Raw genomic sequence first — 18763 nt, 5'->3', positions numbered from 1 at the left:
CGCTGCTCGGCAGGACCCGGGCTTTGAGGAAGCTCACCCGCCCGGCAGACGGAGGGGGAGTCGACGGCGAGCGCTTCTGGCGGCGAGCGTAGCCCGAGACGGACACCGAAACACCACCTTCCCGGCGTTCCCACCACCGCGGCGATGTTCCTGCACTGCGTGTAGCGCCCGTTTCGCTTCGTTTTTCGGGTGAGTTTTTGCGTGGAGCAACGTGTCTTCTCGGTCTTTGCGGTTACGAGTGGACGCCAAGGCTCGATACAAAGGCTTTCTCTGCCGGAGAAAATGCCGGGGCTGCAGCAGCCGGGAGGCCCGTTTGTGTCTTTCAAGTCACCGACTAGCCTCGGTTATCCCTCCGCGATGTTTCCTCACCGCCACGCTTATTCTGTGCCCCTCCGAAAAGCCAACGATAATCGCGGGTTTTAAAATACACTCTTGTGGCCGCGAATCACGACTGGGGATTTGTTTAATACGAGAAATAAGCGTGGCTTTTGACAACCGCGGTGGGTAACTGTTACCTAGAAACATGGTTGCTCTGCGGAGTCTCCTAGCGGCGTACGCCGGCTGTCCGTGCGCTCCGCGCCGCTAGAGGCTCGCAGGGACAGCCGCTGTTGCTCCGTAGCGAACAGGGAAACATCCCCACTCGCTTTCGTTATGTAATATTGCATTCGCCAGCACACGGATGTGGGAAAATACTTCGAAACTTTTCCATGCGGCGCACGGTATGTCATTCAAAGTTATTCCATCTCGATATATGGGCTTTTTTCGCGGTGTTTGAATGCGGGGCGTCTTTGGCCACCCACCGCCGCGAGTTGCTTTCTGACAGTTTCGGCAGATCAGAAAACGCCGAGCAGGGGGCTTCGAATGTAGCTCGATGTCCAGTTCTATTCGGTTCTGTAAGGGCTGTCAAATTCCCCCTCCCCGCCTCGACAAGCTGCTGAGGAGGGAAGGGGGTGTTTTTACCCATCGGTGGTTCTTGCGGGGTGAGTCTTTGACGGGGTTAATGTCCTTTAGGAAGCGTGTTCGTGGAGGCTCAACGCTGGCTGTGGCACGCAGGGCTGGCCGGTAGGGCGACTTACTAGGTTCAGGCATCCTGGCTCCAAGCGTTACCCTGCCATACAATAGCCACCAAGACATGCGTCACAAGTCATATTAAAGTGCGACAAAAAATATAATCCTTCATTCATATTTGCACAACAGCGTTGTGTGATATTGATAAAAATGAGTGTAGCGTCATGCAGAAAGGCTGGTTTTCTATTTTGATCTATTTACATTGTGGTGCAGCTGAAAAATGATCAATGGTCGAGGTGAAGGCATCCAGAAAAATCTTGTCGAAAAGACTCAAAATACATAATATACGAGTTAAGCCAATGTTTAGCGTCAGTGGTTTGAATAGGCCCAGGAATCAAATGCCAAGTTCAGTGTGCCATTATAAAGTTCTGCAGAAACACTTTTTGGAAGCCATTTTCTGGCTAGGCTGATAGACTGCAGTCATTTCGTAAAATTAGCCTCAGTAAAACAAAATGTTGTCTACAAACGTGCAACAGATTTCAGAACATCTGGTCCGATTGAAATTAAAGTCCAAGCCAGCTGCACGGTGGATAATTCACCTCACTAGGAAGCCATGTCTGGAGCAATGGTGATCTCTCCCCCTCCTCTTGGCTGCTCCCCGGCATCCAGCCTGGAGCAACTTAGTCTATGGCACTGTGGAGCAGTAAGATCAAGGCAAAGGGCGCTGTCCCCACAATGAACACACATTTCTGTTGTAGCATTGGTTAGAATATGACTAATTGTTGTAACACTCATGTAGTAAATATGCATTTTGCACAGGATCTGTGGTCTCTGGCCCATCAGTGTGCATTGCAATTGCAGTCTTCAACTACTCTGCTGCAACATGGGCTTGTAAGGTATCACTGGGGACTTTTTGCAACAGCAGATGATCAGCATTTTTATTTATCTATTTATTTAGGTAGTGTCTCAACCCCCCAAATTACTCCAATTCTTACTTACAGTACTTCAAAATCACTGATTTTTCTCCCCAACATTTGTACTTCCATTGTCATATAGGGCTTTTTGGCAATTAGCATCATCATTTCTTTAACCAGAAATTAAATCATATCTTTTTTTTCCAATTCCATTCACGTGACATATTTCAAATAACAGGAAAGCCCTGGAGTGAATTGGCATGAAGTTATATTTGAATTTGAATACAGGGGAGTTACCGGAACATTTCCGCAAATGTCAGGACTTTGAAAGTGAAATGCCCTTGGTGGGAATATAATCATTATAAATGATGTCTGACTATGTTTAAAATTCTGAGCTGTAACACTGATGTCAGATGTAATGGTTTTAAAATATTCTGGGAGGCTTTTAAATCTCTTCTGGACGAGGAGCACCTGCATAGCTCTTGTTTTATTAAAATCCATACTTTAATTGGGCCCCCATTGAAATTATTTTGTCCAGCCATTCTGGATGCCAGCCCTGCTAACAGCTCAGTTATATTTCTTGATTCCGTCTTGATACATAAAGATCCACAAATATTGTTAACTGACAGTATCATTTTTTACTTAAAAAAAGGACCCTATGGTATCAAGAGTAATTTCAAAGGTTTCTGTTTAATGTAGAACACTGGGGACCTATGGTCAAACTGACCATATGACCATATGACCATATTTTTTCCCCAAAAGGGTTATACTAAAAAGTTCTTTATTTTTATTCTGGTGAAATCATATTTTTAGAAATACACAACTGTGTTGCTGTATCCTGGCTGCAGCTCCCTAAGAACTTGAAGACGTCCTGTGATGTTTTTGCTGCCATCTAATGGCCATTCTTTCAAACCGCAGCGGTCACGCTTCACAATGTATTTCACCTCTTGCACTTTTCTTTTAGATTCTGAACAGCATTAAGGTCCTTTTCTTGGTGTGCAACAAAAAAAAAAACTGGACATTGGTGACACAGCATAGTTGGGAAATTAGACTTGAAGAAACCAAATTGGATTTAGGTGTCAAAAATCCCTTCATTCACCAGCATCTGAGTGCCAACTTCTACAACACAATCCGCTTTGTGAACCCTCCCTAAACATAGCGCAACTTTTTTATATTTTTGTACTTACCGCAGCAACCATTCTGTTCAAACAGTGGACATAATCATTATATTCCACTGGATGGCAGTAGAATTCAGATACCCAATACCGACTGTGATTTAGTCACGTTTTGAAAGAAATACCCAAGTGAAGCAAAATAATGGTTGTAAATGCTGGATTACACATTTTCCATCTATTGGAGAATTTGCATGCATTTAATGGGTGCCTTAAATTTTTGACTGATAAACTTACAGAATTGCATGCATAATTCATATGCCAATGGCCAGTTTCATTATTTCTCTTTTCCTTCTAGATTGAAAATGTGACTGCGATCAGAGGCAGTTGCACTCCCAATGGTCAAGGACCTCACCCCACTTCACTAGAATGTACTTGATGAATGTACCGCCTGTCGCAGCGACTCAGACAGAATGGAGAACATGTGGCCCTCCTGGAGGCTATAGCCTTCCAATCTGCTTCAATGACTCTGACACTGAGTTGTCCATCAGAGGTTCACCGATCACAAACAAGGTCCAGATGATCATAGAGAGCCTAAGAAGCACCCAGTCCTCACTCGAGATGGGCGACGAGATCAAGGGAAATGTGCTTTCAGGACAGGAAGTTCATCCCCAACTCTGCAAGGTTGCAGTAGGTTCATTTGTTGGAGGCAAGTCCAAAATCAAAAGCCCCTCTGAGAACCAACAGGCACGTGTTTCCACAATCAAACAAGAGAGTAGTGGTTCAGACAGTGATGATTCTGTGGACAGAGGAATTGAGGAAGCAATACTTGAATACCTAAAGGAAAAGGATGACCACAAACGCAAAGCAGAACCATGTGCCACTTTTCTCCAGTCATCGAAAATTCCCAAACAAAGCCTACCTATTCCTGATATTCCCAAGCTGAGACCTGACAGCAATGCAGTTTCGATGGCAAGCAGCCAGTTGCCAAAAAGTGCCAAAGCTGAGATTTCCACCACGCAAACCGCCATACCTTTAAAGAAATATATCAGAAACAAGGCCTCGCTGCATGAGAGCCCTGTTAGGAGCTTTGAGTCAAAAATAACAGCCAAAAGTTTATTATTGCCCGATCATCCTTCCAAAACAAACAGGCAAATTTTCAACCAAGTGAGGTGCCAAGGTAACGTAGAGGACTCAAATTACTCTAGCAGTGATGATGGCATTGAGGAGGCTATTCAAAGGTACCAATTGGAGAAAAAGGTGAATCAGAATAAAGATGAATCTTATAAGCCTGATATGTCAGTAAATGAATCTGACTCTTCAAGTGATGATGGCATTGAAGAGGCTATTCGCACCTACCAGCTCCAGCAACTTAAAGAGAAGAGTTCTATGAAACCGTTTGTGCACAAGAAAAAAAGTAAGCCCTTAATAAATGCTTATGGAAGTACAAGTACTGAAAATATGAAGAAACACAAACTGAGACAGAAAAAAAACAGAACAGAGAAAGAAATTAAATCTGTTCTACCCCCTCAATCTTTTTTCTTACCTAAGAATATAACTGCTGACAACCAGAGAAGTAAGGGGAATGGATTACTCTCTTTCCAAGTTGATCGTTTTAAAGAGCAGCCCGTACTTACCCCTCCTAAAGTTAATACAACTGCAGAGCTTATGTGTGCTGAAGCAATACTAGACATTTCAAAAACAGTGATGCCCGGAGCTTTCCATCATACTACTGGCCTGGGCAGCTGTATCCCCGCCGAATCTGTTTTGCAATCCACTCCAGATGCTGAAAGCGATGACAGTTCTGTCGATAGCGAAGATGGGATTGAACAGGAAATAATGAAATTTCTTGAGCAGAAGGCCAAAATGCACCAACAGCCACCCAGCTCTGCTGTGACTCAACAGCCACATTGTATGAATGAGTCAGAGAAAATGAAAACAAAACAAGTTATTACCCATAAGAACAGATTGTCCCTCACACACAGGAGAAAACAGAGAGAGGAGAACAGCAGCAATTGCAGTGTGACAGAAATGGATAAAAATATTGAGGATGCATCTCCTAAACCTTTACGCGAGCAAATGGGAGAATTAAGCCCTTTGCCATTTTCCCAGAAAAGCCAAACACAGCCAGTTGTTGGATTGGACAAGACAGAGCAAAGTGAAGAGAAAAGCAGCTCCCTTGATAGTGATGAGGACCTGGACACCGCTATAAAAGACCTACTCAAGACAAAAAAGAAGTTAAAGAGAAGGACAAGGGACTTAAAGCACAACTCAAGGAAGTGCCTCAAGGAGGAAGAGTCACTGCCTTCAAATGTGTTACATGCCAAAAAGATAAAAATGGATCCATCATCTAGGCAAAGTGCCTTGAAAAAGGTTCACAAAAGTAAAAATGATAGACCACAATTGGTAAGAAAGAACATCTCAAAAAATAAACCTATTGAGAAGAGCAAAGTGCACAGTCTACAGGACAGGGTAACCGAGAAGCTGAAAGGAAATGGTTGTCATGACACCCCATTGCTGTATAGTACTGCTCTTCAGTCAAAGGAGGATAGCAGCTCCGTTGACAGTGATGATAGCATTGAGCAAGAGATCAGAAAGTTTCTTGCTGAAAAGGCGGAAAAGGTTTCCACTGCAGAGAAAGATAAAGATGGAGCACGATCAAGAAACAACACTATTGTGTGTTCAACTCCACTTCAAGAAAGAGACATTAAACAGGAAAATCAGCTGGCTGAAATTCCAAGAATTTGTGTCAATCCTCTCTCTGGAAGCACTTCTCTATATAGTCCCCTGATTAAACCACCTCCAGGTGGCCCCCTGCCTCCAACACTACCTTGTTTGCTGCCAAGTCAAGTCTCTGTCGGTGCACACTCAAGTTCTTTCGGCCAGTCCTTAAGCTGTAGCCTTTTGGAGCCAGCGGACGGGGCGGGGACTCTAAGATCTGAACAAACAAGGCCTGCTGTGGGAAGAGATGACTGTCAGAATGGCACTTCTCAAATGGAGAGGGTTCGGCCAATGTTGACTCCCACTGCAGATCATGCACGTTCTGAGTCTTTAAAGTGGCGGCAAAGCCTGGGTCTCCTCAGTGGGGAAACTAGGAATATCAACCGAATTCCATTTCTAATATCCTCATCTAAAAACAGTGAGACTCAAGACTCAAGAGGCAGTAACCTCAAATGGCAGATTCCAGTGTCCAATTGGTCCCCTGCAAGATCCAGCAGGGTACCTACCACCTGTTCTGCTGAGAAATCTGTACATACATCAGTAGTATCCCCTATTCCAAATCTTTTGTCCACTGCCAGGCACCACCAAGGGATTTCTTTTCCTCAAAGCATCCTGCCTGGCCACCGGTCACAGTGTCCAATAGAAGAAACAGAAAGCATGGTGCATATGCCTAAAGACAAGAGTGTATTTGTTGAACTGGAATCTGATAGAACCAACCATGTTCAGGTCCGAAGCAGGGAGAGGATTGAGGGAAAGGAAAGAGCAGAATTGCCAATGACTATCAAAAGAGAAAATGAAAGCGTGAAGATAGGTGATAACCAAGTACGTCTAGTTGAAACAAAGGAAGAAGTAATTGATGAAGAAGATTGTGAGTCAGGCAGTGAGAAAAAGCCAGAGAGAAAGCAGGGCTTCTCCAATGAATGAAGTATTTCTTTGGTAACTTGTCCCACAGCATCATAATCCAAGTTTTCTGAGTTAATTACTTGATTGTGCCCTGCTAATAAATACAATGTAGGTTATGATCAACATCAACCAATAATAGGCTATAGGGGAATGTTTTTCAAAAAGAAAAAAAAAAGTCATTTTTATGTGTTTGTACATTTATACAACTATGTAACACAACTGTACCATCTTGAATCTTTTATGTGCTTTTGGATACATTCATATCACAGAATCTGTTAATGCATTACTTTGCCATTGTGGCTCAAAATGCAAACTCGCCTAAGTAGTTATGACCATCTAATGCTGAATATTGAATGGTACATTGTCAAATCTATCTTTTAGATTTCATACAAAAAGCAATGACAAAGAAAGTTAACCTTCCAGTGAAGAGGTGAATTCCAAAAGCATAAAATGTAAGCATAAATTATGGATCTTTTGTGTGCTTGTGGGACAACACAGATGAAAATTGTTAATCAGACAAAAATATGCAGTAATAATAGAATTCCTGGAATAGTTGACATTATGCGGAAGTCAAATAACTTTTTATGTGCAAAAGTGATGACGTGTTTACTCCTAATGCAACTAAGTTGCGGGGACTGCCATCTTCTGGGATGTTGGAATAAAATAATTTGGGCAACAGAACTTTCATAGTTTTCTATAATTGATACAATGAGCCCAGCCATTTCTTTACATTTCTCTCTTTCAAGCTTCCAACTGTAAGTAGAACCGCAAAATCAAGTAGAAAATTGCTTTTTATGTACACCATGTTTGTTGTAATGTTAAAGGTAGGTCATCAGATTGCCTCTCAGCAGCACTGATCAGTGACCAGACAGAAATTATATATTCAATTCTTAGACATTTAATAATTGTATGCGAGAAACATACAATTGACCATAATACATGGAGCCACCATAGTATATCAGAAAAAGCAAACATCTTAGATTTTGGTCGCTAATCACCTGAGCAGATAATTTCATTCCATTTTTGTTTGCAAAGTTTCTGAACTTTATATTCTGCCCAAGTTGATATTAGGAAATAGTCTGTGATTCAATACAGTCATACATTGGTTAGTAAGCCTTCTTTACATTCTCAAAATTCATCCTCTCCTGAGGCTTTTGCAACCTTAAATAATTTCTAAAATGCTTATCTAACTTTTGCACATAAAGAGGATTAAAAAAACAGCCAGGGGGACCTCCTGAACAGATTACAATTTTGAATCTTAATATGAATCATTTTGCGGCAATTTTTGTAATACTCTTAGGCTAGCAGACTGGTATAATTTTGCAACAATTATGGAGATATGAATAGAAAGCATCATTTTGAGCATCACTTCACTCGCACACACTCAGCAAATCAAGTTACAGCAGTTGATCGACTCCTTAAGCAGTCTAAGACTCAAATGTTGCTTCAGATTCCAAATAAGCCACTCAGTTATAACTCTTTGTCTCTGTTATACTACAATTAATATCCGTGTGTTTATTTCTCTCTGTCAAGTACGGTTTCTTGAATTTCCTATGTAAAAAAAAGGCTATTTATTTTTGTTTATTGGGGATTTAAAAAAAAAAGTTACTGAACATGCTGTGCATTGCCAGGTTTTGTAAATATTTTGTAATGAGTGTTTTCTTTTTCTTTTACTATTTCAAATAAAATCCTTTTTGCTGTGTCTTTTAAGTGCATCTGTGTAATAAAGAGTGGAACCCAAGCAGCAAATGATGTTTTTTTTTCTTTATTAATAAAACGATCATTTGTAATATAACATGTCTCATGGTAATGAAAACTGTACTGTTTTTTGAAATATAAGAGCCACCTTCCCATGAAAAAATGTTTTGAATCTTTGAAGCAATTTTTGAATACTGGGGCTGATGTGCATCTTCTGCTCTGCTCAGGTCTTTGTGCTCAGCCATTGATCTGGCATCATCATTAAGCCTTGCGAAGATTTCAAAGCAGAAGAGAGAAGCAAAGGGCCAGCCGGAAATGCATTGATATCAAATGCATTAAGGAATAGATTGTTGAGAAACCTTTCAACTGTAGTCAAGTTTAATATTTCTATCACTGCAAACATGTTCTTGAGGCTCCTTTTCATCAATATATAACACTCCCAGATCACAACCATTTTGGGGAATTCCTGGAACCTTGCTGGATAGTTGAAATCGAAATCGAAGATCACACTGCAAACCATATTGCCAGGTAAAGTGTGTGTGTGTGTGTGTGTTCTCCACATAACATGATGGACTGTGTTACATTACGGACATGATTAGGGGCAGGTGGAGTGATCTGCTGTGGCAACCCATGAAGGGAGCAGCTGAAAGAAAATTATAATATGGTCTGTGAAATTAAATAAGTAAGGAAAAGAAAACATATTTTTGGATGGACAAGCACAAGAATCTGTGATGGGACTACAGCAGGGGTGTCCAACTCCAAACTATTCTACTTCTGAGGGCCACATACAGAAAAATATACAAGGGGCCTGGGGCACCTAATAGAGATGAGGTATATAATCTCACCTCTAGAGTATTATAGTTAGAAAAATTAATTAACAGTTTGTCAAATATGCTATATTATTGAATGTGTTCCCAGGAAAAAAAAGCTTGCCATGAATGGATTTTTACTGGTTTATTCAGAAAAAGGGTTGGGAGTTCATTCAGAATAGCAGCCTTAGATTTCTTGTTTTCCGAATGACATAAATTATAAACTGTTAACAACTTTAAGCTGTGTTCCAAATCATACTCACCAGTTCAATACATAACATTTGAGAGTCTGATATAAATAAGAAGGTACTTAGGGTCAACATAAATATTGATGCCATCAGACTGAGAGAGTTCAAACAAGAAAAGATAGGTAGAAGCCAAGTCAGAGTTCATTTTATAATAGTTGTAAATGGCAGCTGGGATAGGCTCCAGAATTCCTGTGACACTAAATGTAGGATAAGCGGGAGACCATGAATGAATGAATGTAATGAGTTGAAGGGACGAGAATTGCTTAAGGAATGAAGGAAGGAGGGAATGAATAATGACTAAAGTCGATCAGAGGATGGCGCTAATGTGATAGATGTGATAGAATTTGGGAAGAACTTCATAGAAGAAGAACCCAACGCGCATGCGCAGTGTCCTGACCTTCTGAGGAAGCATGTCGCCCCGGTCCTTAATAAGAGGTACTTGCATTATACATCTATGTTAACATTCTAAATGACATCGAATGGTGACATGTTTAACGATGTGTTTGAGAATTCGATACAACCCGAAACTCCGGTGTGGTTATACGTGTCAATTTTTTATGGATTTTTTTTAGTTCAAGACAACATAAGTGGACAGCTAACGCTGGCAGTACAAGTAAGCTAACGTTAGCTGAGAAATTTGTGACTTATATATTATCGTCATACATAGGAATGTGGGGTCTTCGGCCCTCCTGGGTTGCTATGATGGGATACTGCCGTGGTGGACCCCAGTACTCCACTGCGCCGTCAATCGTGTCTCCTCAGCTGCAAACTGACCATGATTCAGGTAAGATCAGAAGCAGATATGTGTAATATTAGCCGCTCGATGGTGCTTGGTCCTCAGATGAAGAGTGTAGTTTCTCTTACATGCAGAACGAGTATTGAACCAGGCACTTGAGAAGCCGGACTTCTTCCGCGTATCAGAGCTGTTCAGCTTGAAAGATCTGTTTGACGCCAGGGTGCATCTTGGACATAAAAAGGGATGCAGACATAGGTTGGTGTGATTTCATGCTTTCTGGATTTTTTTTTAGCTAAGTTGTATTCTGTTCTATGTATGACATGCTAAACTTTGTACTCCAAATAATCCACCGAAATGCATAATCCAAATTATTTGAAGGGCAGGTTTACAGTGAATCATTAGAAAGTTAGATCTAAAGTTTGAATAAATGATAAATGTTTTAGATTGAGATATTCTATGTAAGCCCTTACATTAGAACTATCAAGACGTTGATCAGTTGATCAACATACAATGCTTATCAAACTTTGTATTTTTAAGTCAGATGAAGGATGTTGTTATGAGGCATCCGCATGCATTACAGACACTGGAGTACTTCTGCAATTGCTTACAGCATGAATGAATGATTTATTAAGATATCAGTGTATTTTTATGTATCTTGAGATTCATTTTTCGAGATTCTTAAGCCTAGTTTGCTTTTTGTTAGGCTGATGGTGCCTTATCTCTATGGCTGCCGTTTGGAACAAGATATAATTGATCTGGATCAGACTGTTGAGCATCTTCAGCAAGCCCTCAACTTCACTGCCCATATAGCATACCGTGGTGGCATAATATTGTTTGTGAGCCGCCGGCGTCAATTCTCCCATCTGGTGGAAAACACTGCTAAGGACTGTGGGGAGTATGCCCATACCCGTTACTGGCAAGGCGGCCTCCTCACCAACGCCCCCATTCAGTATGGCTCAGGAGTCCGCTTACCTGACCTCATCGTTTTCCTTTCAACACTCAACAATGTCTTCCAGCAGCACGTAGGAATCAGAGATGCAGCCAAGATGAACATACCAACTGTGGGGGTGGTTGATTCAAACTGCAACCCCAGCCTGGTGACCTACCCGGTACCTGGGAATGATGATACTCCCGCTGCTATGGAGTTATACTGTCGATTATTCAAGATGACCATAAACCGCGCCAAGGACAAAAGGAAACAGATGGAGCTGTTGCATGGATTGATGTCACATTCATCACCAAGTTCATGATTAAACATTTTTTAAAAGAGGACAATGAGAACATATTTGTGAAGAGTTAGGACTGCTGCTGCTGTCCATCAACCATCCAGTTTTTGGAAGATCTGATGTTACTGGATCCCAGATAGATTGTCTGCAGCTCCACCTGAAGTGTATAAATTGTTTATGTAATCAGAAATATTTTTTTGTACTGTGTACTTTAATTATGCATCTGGTTACATCAGCTGTAATCAACAGCTGAATATGGATTGTTAATATCTGACTTTTGGTTGTCATTGTGTAGCTGGAAACTTGTCCATATGCTCTACAATATTACAAATAAAAATATTCTCCAATATCGTATTGTTTCTCTCTGGTTGTTCAGTACTGTATGCATGCTTTGTATTGCATTTCAAATTGGCTACTACTACATCAGGATACCTTTAAGACAGCTGAATACTTAAATGTGCAGAAGTGGCTTTTGAATGCACTTCCTAGGAAAACATCAAATAACTGTTCAATAGATAATGTTCTACCAAGAACTAATTCCAACACTGCATCTCATTCTGCCTTTACCAGTCTTTATGGAAGAATGCATCATTGGTGCTTTGGTATATTTGTGAGCAAAAAATGAGACTAGAAATATTTTCCAGGAAAAGGGATAGTAAACCCAATTCTTACTTACAAATTTACAGATTGACTAACAACCTGCACTAGTGGACATTAACATCTTAGTTGTATTTGTCACAAAAAATGTCACCCACCATGTTTTTATGCATGTGTAAAAAAAAGTGGCTTTCATTTTTTTTCTTGGAAAAACTTGTAGAAGCAGTTTAATTTTTGTTGCCTTTCTACCAATAGTTTTCACTGGGGGAAGGGTGTCGAGACTTGGCCCCACCCCCAATGTTCACTCCATGGTTACAGCCTTGGTTACAGAATCTGATGATACTGGATGTGGATGAAAGAATCCAAAGCTTAGCAACAGTTGCTATGTGAGAGGCTGCTGCCTAGGGACAGGATTTACTGGCTGGTCATCTGTGAATTCTTTCGTGAATCTCAAGTTCCTTGATAATGACACCAGATTTATGAATCCCTTGAAGTGAGCATCAAAGTAACAAGGAAGCTTCAATTCCATTTAAAATCAGCCTTTTTTTTCTTAAATCCCCATTTCCAGTATTTTATTATTAGCAAGACAAGATTTTTGATGGCATACGTTCCAAAGACATAATTACAACTGGGGAATATGGGTTGTGACTTAATCTGTGACTTAAATTTAATACTAATTGTGAGTATTTGCTTGGGATTTTGACCAAATGTTCAGGGTTAACCATAGTGCCCCCACACAGTTATTGTGCCAGGGCCCCCTCCAACAGGAGGTACCTGGGACCCTATTCAGAGGGTAACCTAGATAACTCCTCTTTTGGTTCTCAAACTGAGGATGGTGTGATTTGGTGAGATTTAGTCCCTAAAATTAACAGATAATGTAGTGATCAACATTGTTACTAGGACTGCCAGAGACCACATAACCAGTGGCTTCATTCATCTCCATTGACAGAATCTAAGTTAATAAGCAAAAGATATGGTTGATTTTTGGTCAATAAATAAACTGTTTCATTGGAATTGAGCTGTAGGTTATTTCCTTGCCTGATATAATGTCAGACATAGACACTGTAGGAAGAAAAATGATGGTATGGCTGAAACTGTTTATGAATGGTTCGGGTCACATTTAATCATGTCAGATCGTCTTACAACTTGAAGTCAGTTCAGTTATATGTGAATACATTGCCAGACAGATACATGGCAGGAGGGACATTTCATTGTTGCCTAATAGCATTATTCCAGCCATCATCTGTATCTGTGTTCTGAACACTGGTAAGGAAAAAACATCTTCATATTTACAATTGTAGAAAAGCTTCATACATCACACCTCATCACATGTTGAATTCATCTGGAGACCAAAGTTTAGCTCCACCTCCTTTATTGAAATATATAGACCGTGTTATTATCTAAACTGATAAATGTGCTTCTCAAAAGAGTAGTGTTGCTACAAAACATTGTCAATTCTTTTATCAGGTTCAGATAGAATACTCAGTTTGTACTACAAGTTTGATATTCATAAATATTTACTGTTCTCTGCTGCCATTGTAAAATGGACATATATACCATAATTGTATCAGACATTTTGCAATAACATTTTTTGAACAATTCACCTGTTACACATACTGTATGTACAGTTTGGGTTATTGTTAATGGTTTTCAAGAGTACTGCGTGTTAGAAATTTTGTTCCACAGCAAAGTCTTAAGGTTGTTCAGGACTAATGAGTGATGCACCTCCATTTGGCTTGCCAGACCACTGAGTGTCACACATGTTCGGAGCTGTTTCTCCAGATCCCCACGTAGATCTGATGGTGCACCAAAAAGGAGGAAATCCTTCAGCAGCACACACACTTTGGCAAGATTAGGCTGGATAACCTCAGTGTTACACTGCTTAACAAGGCGATCACAGGTAGCCATACAGTCCCTGCCATAGGTACAGTCTGCATTTGTCTCACACCGCCGTCCCTTCAGATATCCCCGAACAACTGCTTCTGACGCCACATTATGCAGGTTGGCCATCTTACAGTCAAACTTTGCATTGTAGCCCACATGGCGTGGACTTGCATCACATATTAGGAAACTCCCATAGGAGCCATGGAACACTTCTTCCACAAACTCCAGCAGGCCGATAGTGATGCGAGCCCTGCGGGGCCAGGCTGGTGCCAGCCAGTGATTTAAGCTGGAGCTCAAAGCCTCTGGTACCAGGGCCTGCAAATACTGAGGCACATCCAGCCTGTAGAGAGAACTATGGCCCACACGTTCAGTTACATACAAGTCTCCACAGAAACCTAGCAGCTTAGGGGTGTGCTCCTTCTCTTGAAGTGCCACCATCAAGAGAAACTCATTGATCTGTAGAAGAGCCCAAATAGCCTTGGCCTCCGCCAGAGAAACTTTTCCATCCTGACTGACATCTGCCAGGGTAATGACCCTGTCTACCAAAGTGCTCAACAACAGCTGCTCCCCAAGGTTTGCCTGCAGGAAGGAACCAGGAAAGACACATTTTCATTTTGGAGAAATAATATATAGTTTGGATCCACTGAGCCTCTGTACAAATGGTATTTGATAATTGACAATTATTTTGACTACATTATATCATTTCAGATCAACATTCCAAAAAAACAAAACATAAATTGAGAACTTAAACAACAATTTACTCAACTGCTGATGTGTTAGAGTAAGTGTACACTGTTTGTTCCATGTAATGTCCAAAGAGTTTACTAAAAAAGAAAACAATCCTGTGTTATATTTATCAATATTTAGAAATGAAACTATAGTTTGATACATAAATAACTTATGAACCTTGACGTTACCTACCTCAGATATGAACTATTTAGATAGTATCATAGCCAATTTAGAGACTGTTTTCAATTATTTCAAGAGAAAAATCAAAAGTTCCCAAAATTATAAAGAGCTGAGATGCATGTAATGTGACAGAACTTCAGCCAGAGTCCAGGATATCTTTCCACCTATATTAGTACCCAACTGGGCTTGTTCAGTTGCCACAACAAGGTGTGAAACAGAAAATTATATCCTGGATAACTGAGAACCTTTTACAGACAACTATGTAAGTATCTTTTCTGTTATTGGCACTGTGTATATTAATACATATTACATTAATGCACTATTGAAAAATAAAATCTAATGATTTACTTTTTTCTGATCAGGACTCTGTTATAATCTTGTTTAAATACAAAATATATACCATGTTGTAACAAAAAAAAAAATTGATGAAGGGAAAAGAGACCTTCAAGAAACTGTGCAGCATCTCCTTAAATTCATCCATCGATGTTCCACGGGTGGGTTTGTCAAATAAACTCATCTCTGGTCGAAGCATGGAGTCTGGGGACCCATCAGTTTTCACTTGGTCCTCGATTCCACACTTTATTACAACAGGCCTCTCCTTCCACAATCCACTATACACCTGCAAGTATAAACATTACTGTAAAATTGCAGTATGTCTGAATGTTTCTAACTGTGCCTTAATCATACAGTTTCAGTGCTTGTTTATTGTAGTGCATTGAAATAATGCAAATCTAATTCTGTGACATAATAATGGTACATTCATTATATGTTATCTAGTTATTAAAAAAATATTAATCAGCTAGGATACTTTACTAGTAACTTATCTTTTCCAAAACAACAATGTTAATACTCAAAAGTTATGTTCATTTACAGAGTAACATACATTAAATGATCTATTAACCTTGATCTAATTCCACATTTTATATTTGTCATCAACCAAGTTTGGCTTAAATTCTGAGGCAGTTAATTGTGTGACTCACTATTCTACCTGATTGGTGGCAGAGGTTGACATGCAGTGTTGCATGATTAGACTTCTCTGTTCACACAATGCCTTGCACGATGACCCTGATATTATACCTCGTCTATAGTGATCACACTGCAAAAGAAACAGAAATACACACAGTTAACAAAGGAAACAGACAGGACAGTTGTCTAAATATTTGATTCCTTCCAGACCTGACACCAATATTTAAACGTTAAGTAGTTTTATTGTCTTCCATTACAACTATAAACACTAATGACAGCTGCTGAATTGTTTGCTGCGTTGTTTGCTTACATGAACTATGACCCTCTACATCTGTTTTTGTTTGTTTCCCCTTCCTCTTTTGATAAGACCCATGGATTTCCGATGTCTCATGTTATTCATTCCCTTCTAAAGTAACTCTGCCAAAGGGTAAGCTGGTTCTTATTTAAAACTGAAAAGTTTTACAGGTAGAAGACAAACATATTTGATTAATAACTACACATAATTTTTAATGTTATTGACATTGATTTTTCAACCCCCTTAGATACAAACCTCTTTTCCACTATCTCATTTAACAAGGATTCCTAATGTGTTTTCTGCAGATGTAACCTCTATACATACACAGCTGGACGCTGCCGGAGAACATCGGAGCCATGGACTGAAACCATGCATGTTACCTACTGAAATAGCTGGAGAATGCTGTAGCAGAATTCTTTTGTTGATTGCTTCAGGACTATTTGTCAGGTGGTTAACTGTTTTAATGTTTTGGTTTAAAATTGATTTGGAGCAGCTCACCGGGTGAGAGGACCAGTCACTAATTGATCACATGGCTGAACACAGACATACAGTCATTCACTCCCCAGTCCACTCCCATAGGCAACTAACCTACTATGGCTTTTCAGTCTGTGAACGAATATTGGCAAGGACCAACACAGGTGTTAGGCACTCCAACAGACAAGCCAAAGTTAACCAATAAATTCAAACCTGGTATATTCTTGGTATATGCAGGGAGGTGATTGTGCTTACCACAGCACCAATGAGCCATACCTAATTGTTGTTGTTTATTCAATGCAAAATTTGTCAATATGAATGTCCTCCTTAATGACAAGCTGGAGTCTAGGGATTCTCTTATTTGCATACATATTGCAAGTAGGGGAGCTTTTGTTACCCTTCAACTTATATCCTGCTGTATTAACAGTTTTGACCCAATCAGAGTGAGGTTGGAGTTTTTTTTTTCCGCCAAGAGCATGGAGAGTTTACTCACAATGACCATATGGCAGACATGCCCACGACAGAGCTCAGAGTAGGAGGCATATTGCATGTAGAGAACCCAGCTGGTGATGAGGATGCCCAGCCATGCCAAGAGGAGGTACTTCACCTTGATGACTGGGAAACGACTCTTTGGGGAAAAGGAATATATGAGTAGGAGACAAAAAAAAAGGCAATTAGTATAGTAAATCAATTCCTCATATAATGAAAAAAACGAAATTTAAGAAAATTCAGGAACCCATCATTGAAGCAGACAGCAAAACCTCTGCTTCCAGAAAGTGTCTGACAATTTTGATGATCAAATTTGGCCCATAATGGCACTGACGACTGTGATATAGTAGTACGTTTGATCAAAACCATGTCTATGTATGTTTGAAAATATATATTTCTTTATAAATACAGTATAATCAGTGAATCATGATCCAAATGTGTTGTAAACAAATCAAAACGATCGCATGAAATGCACATCTCAAATGCAACTCTGTTTGACCACTTCCTTACATAGAACTATTTAGATGATGTACCATCTAAGATTGAACTTCAATTGGGCTCACTTGCATTTCTCAGGCATACACGTACACATACACGAACACAATGGAAATAAAATAAATAAATGAAACAAAGCATGCCCACATCCGACCATAGGATGAACAATGAAAGAGACAGTTTGACAGTGAAACCAGTGAATAACAATGCTGAGTATTAGTACTTGGATGACATTGTCTGGGATCATGTGGTTGGTCATTAACGCAGGGAAGCAGAACCGAAGGCAGCGTGATTTCCCTACCTGCAGGCCTTTAGACAGAGGGCAGAAGAGCACCAAATGGACCAGTCTCCGCAAAGCCCTGGGCATCATGAGCGTCTCTGTTACGAGGCAGCGGAGCAAGAAACCAGGAGTCCCTGTCTGATCACATCTTTGCAGCAGCCATGCGTCGCAAATAACCGGGATGCACGTTTATTGAGCAAGCGCATCATAGATGATCATTTGACAACAACACGTTAAAGGCTTTGACAGCGAACGATCGCGACACGAGCCGCGTTACCGCGATCGAAATCCTGAATTAACAATGGTTGTAAAAATAAATAAATATAAAAGAAATCCCGAGAGAAATAATAGATTGTCCTTGAAAATGCTGCTGCTTACATCTCAGACTCATGCGGGTCAGAAAATCCGCGTGAAAGCGACGAGTACGAGACTTGGGTGTCGAGACAAACCAAGTGGACGCAGAGACGGACGCTTCATCGCCCCGCCAGATGAATGCGATGATAATTCGAGCAGATAAATAGCCCTTGGGTTTCCCGAGCAGCCGCCAGCCTCCGTTTCCCAGCGACTCATCGCTGCGAGCCCTTAAAGGGGAGGATGCGGGGTCTCAGACACGCCAGTTTTTGTACCTCCGACAATATTTATCCTTCAGAGGAGCACAGATGCTGCCCTCCAATCCGCACCAAATTCCAGCCCAGCCCACAAATCAATATTATAACATTCATTTCACTGATTATAGTATACAAACATTTAAAGCTCCAATTTCCCCAGCTGTTGTATAAGAGAGCCATTCTATCTATCTATCTATCTATCTATCTATCTATCTATCTATCTATCTATCTATCTATCTATCTATCTATCTATCTATCTATCTATCTATCTAGAATCACTATCAAAGAAATCAAATCATGTGAGAGCAAAGCCCTTGTTGGAGGGGAGAGGTTGAAAACGTAATCTTAAGTCTTGAGACATTAAAGTATGTGCCAATCAAAGTCCTATAGA

At 40.4% G+C, this 18763-nt stretch overlaps 3 protein-coding genes across 3 annotated transcripts; 2 read left to right on the top strand and 1 right to left on the bottom strand.

The window, feature by feature from the left end:
• The first annotated feature begins 51 nt into the window (after window positions 1–51).
• ppp1r26 (protein phosphatase 1, regulatory subunit 26) lies at window positions 52–8398 on the top strand. Its single transcript, XM_086152228.1, has 2 exons — window positions 52–189; window positions 3393–8398. The coding sequence occupies exon 2, from the start codon at window positions 3464–3466 to the stop codon at window positions 6677–6679; it is 3216 nt and encodes a 1071-aa protein (XP_086008354.1). The 5' UTR covers window positions 52–189; window positions 3393–3463; the 3' UTR covers window positions 6680–8398.
• A 1397-nt stretch (window positions 8399–9795) lies between these two features.
• On the top strand, window positions 9796–11718 carry mrps2 (mitochondrial ribosomal protein S2). Its single transcript, XM_086153067.1, has 4 exons — window positions 9796–9848; window positions 10081–10197; window positions 10284–10404; window positions 10853–11718. Exons 1-4 carry the CDS (start codon window positions 9824–9826, stop codon window positions 11397–11399), a joined length of 810 nt encoding a protein of 269 aa, XP_086009193.1. The 5' UTR covers window positions 9796–9823; the 3' UTR covers window positions 11400–11718.
• Window positions 11719–13327: 1609 nt separating this feature from the next.
• dipk1b (divergent protein kinase domain 1B) lies at window positions 13328–18436 on the bottom strand. The gene is made up of 5 exons (XM_086152244.1): window positions 17786–18436; window positions 16994–17128; window positions 15754–15861; window positions 15208–15384; window positions 13328–14435 (listed from the first exon to the last, which is right to left on the bottom strand). The coding sequence occupies exons 1-5, from the start codon at window positions 17852–17854 to the stop codon at window positions 13623–13625; spliced, it is 1302 nt and encodes a 433-aa protein (XP_086008370.1). The 5' UTR covers window positions 17855–18436; the 3' UTR covers window positions 13328–13622.
• Window positions 18437–18763: the final 327 nt, after the last annotated feature.

This window comes from Fistularia commersonii, chromosome 9 (assembly GCF_037954325.1).
Source record: "Fistularia commersonii isolate RoL2024-O1a breed Wild chromosome 9, RoL_Fcom_v1.0, whole genome shotgun sequence".
In the NCBI taxonomy this organism is placed as follows: Eukaryota; Metazoa; Chordata; class Actinopteri; order Syngnathiformes; family Fistulariidae; genus Fistularia; species Fistularia commersonii.
The sequence above is the reverse complement of the archived record's forward strand: the minus strand, read 5'-3'. Positions and strand labels throughout refer to the sequence as shown.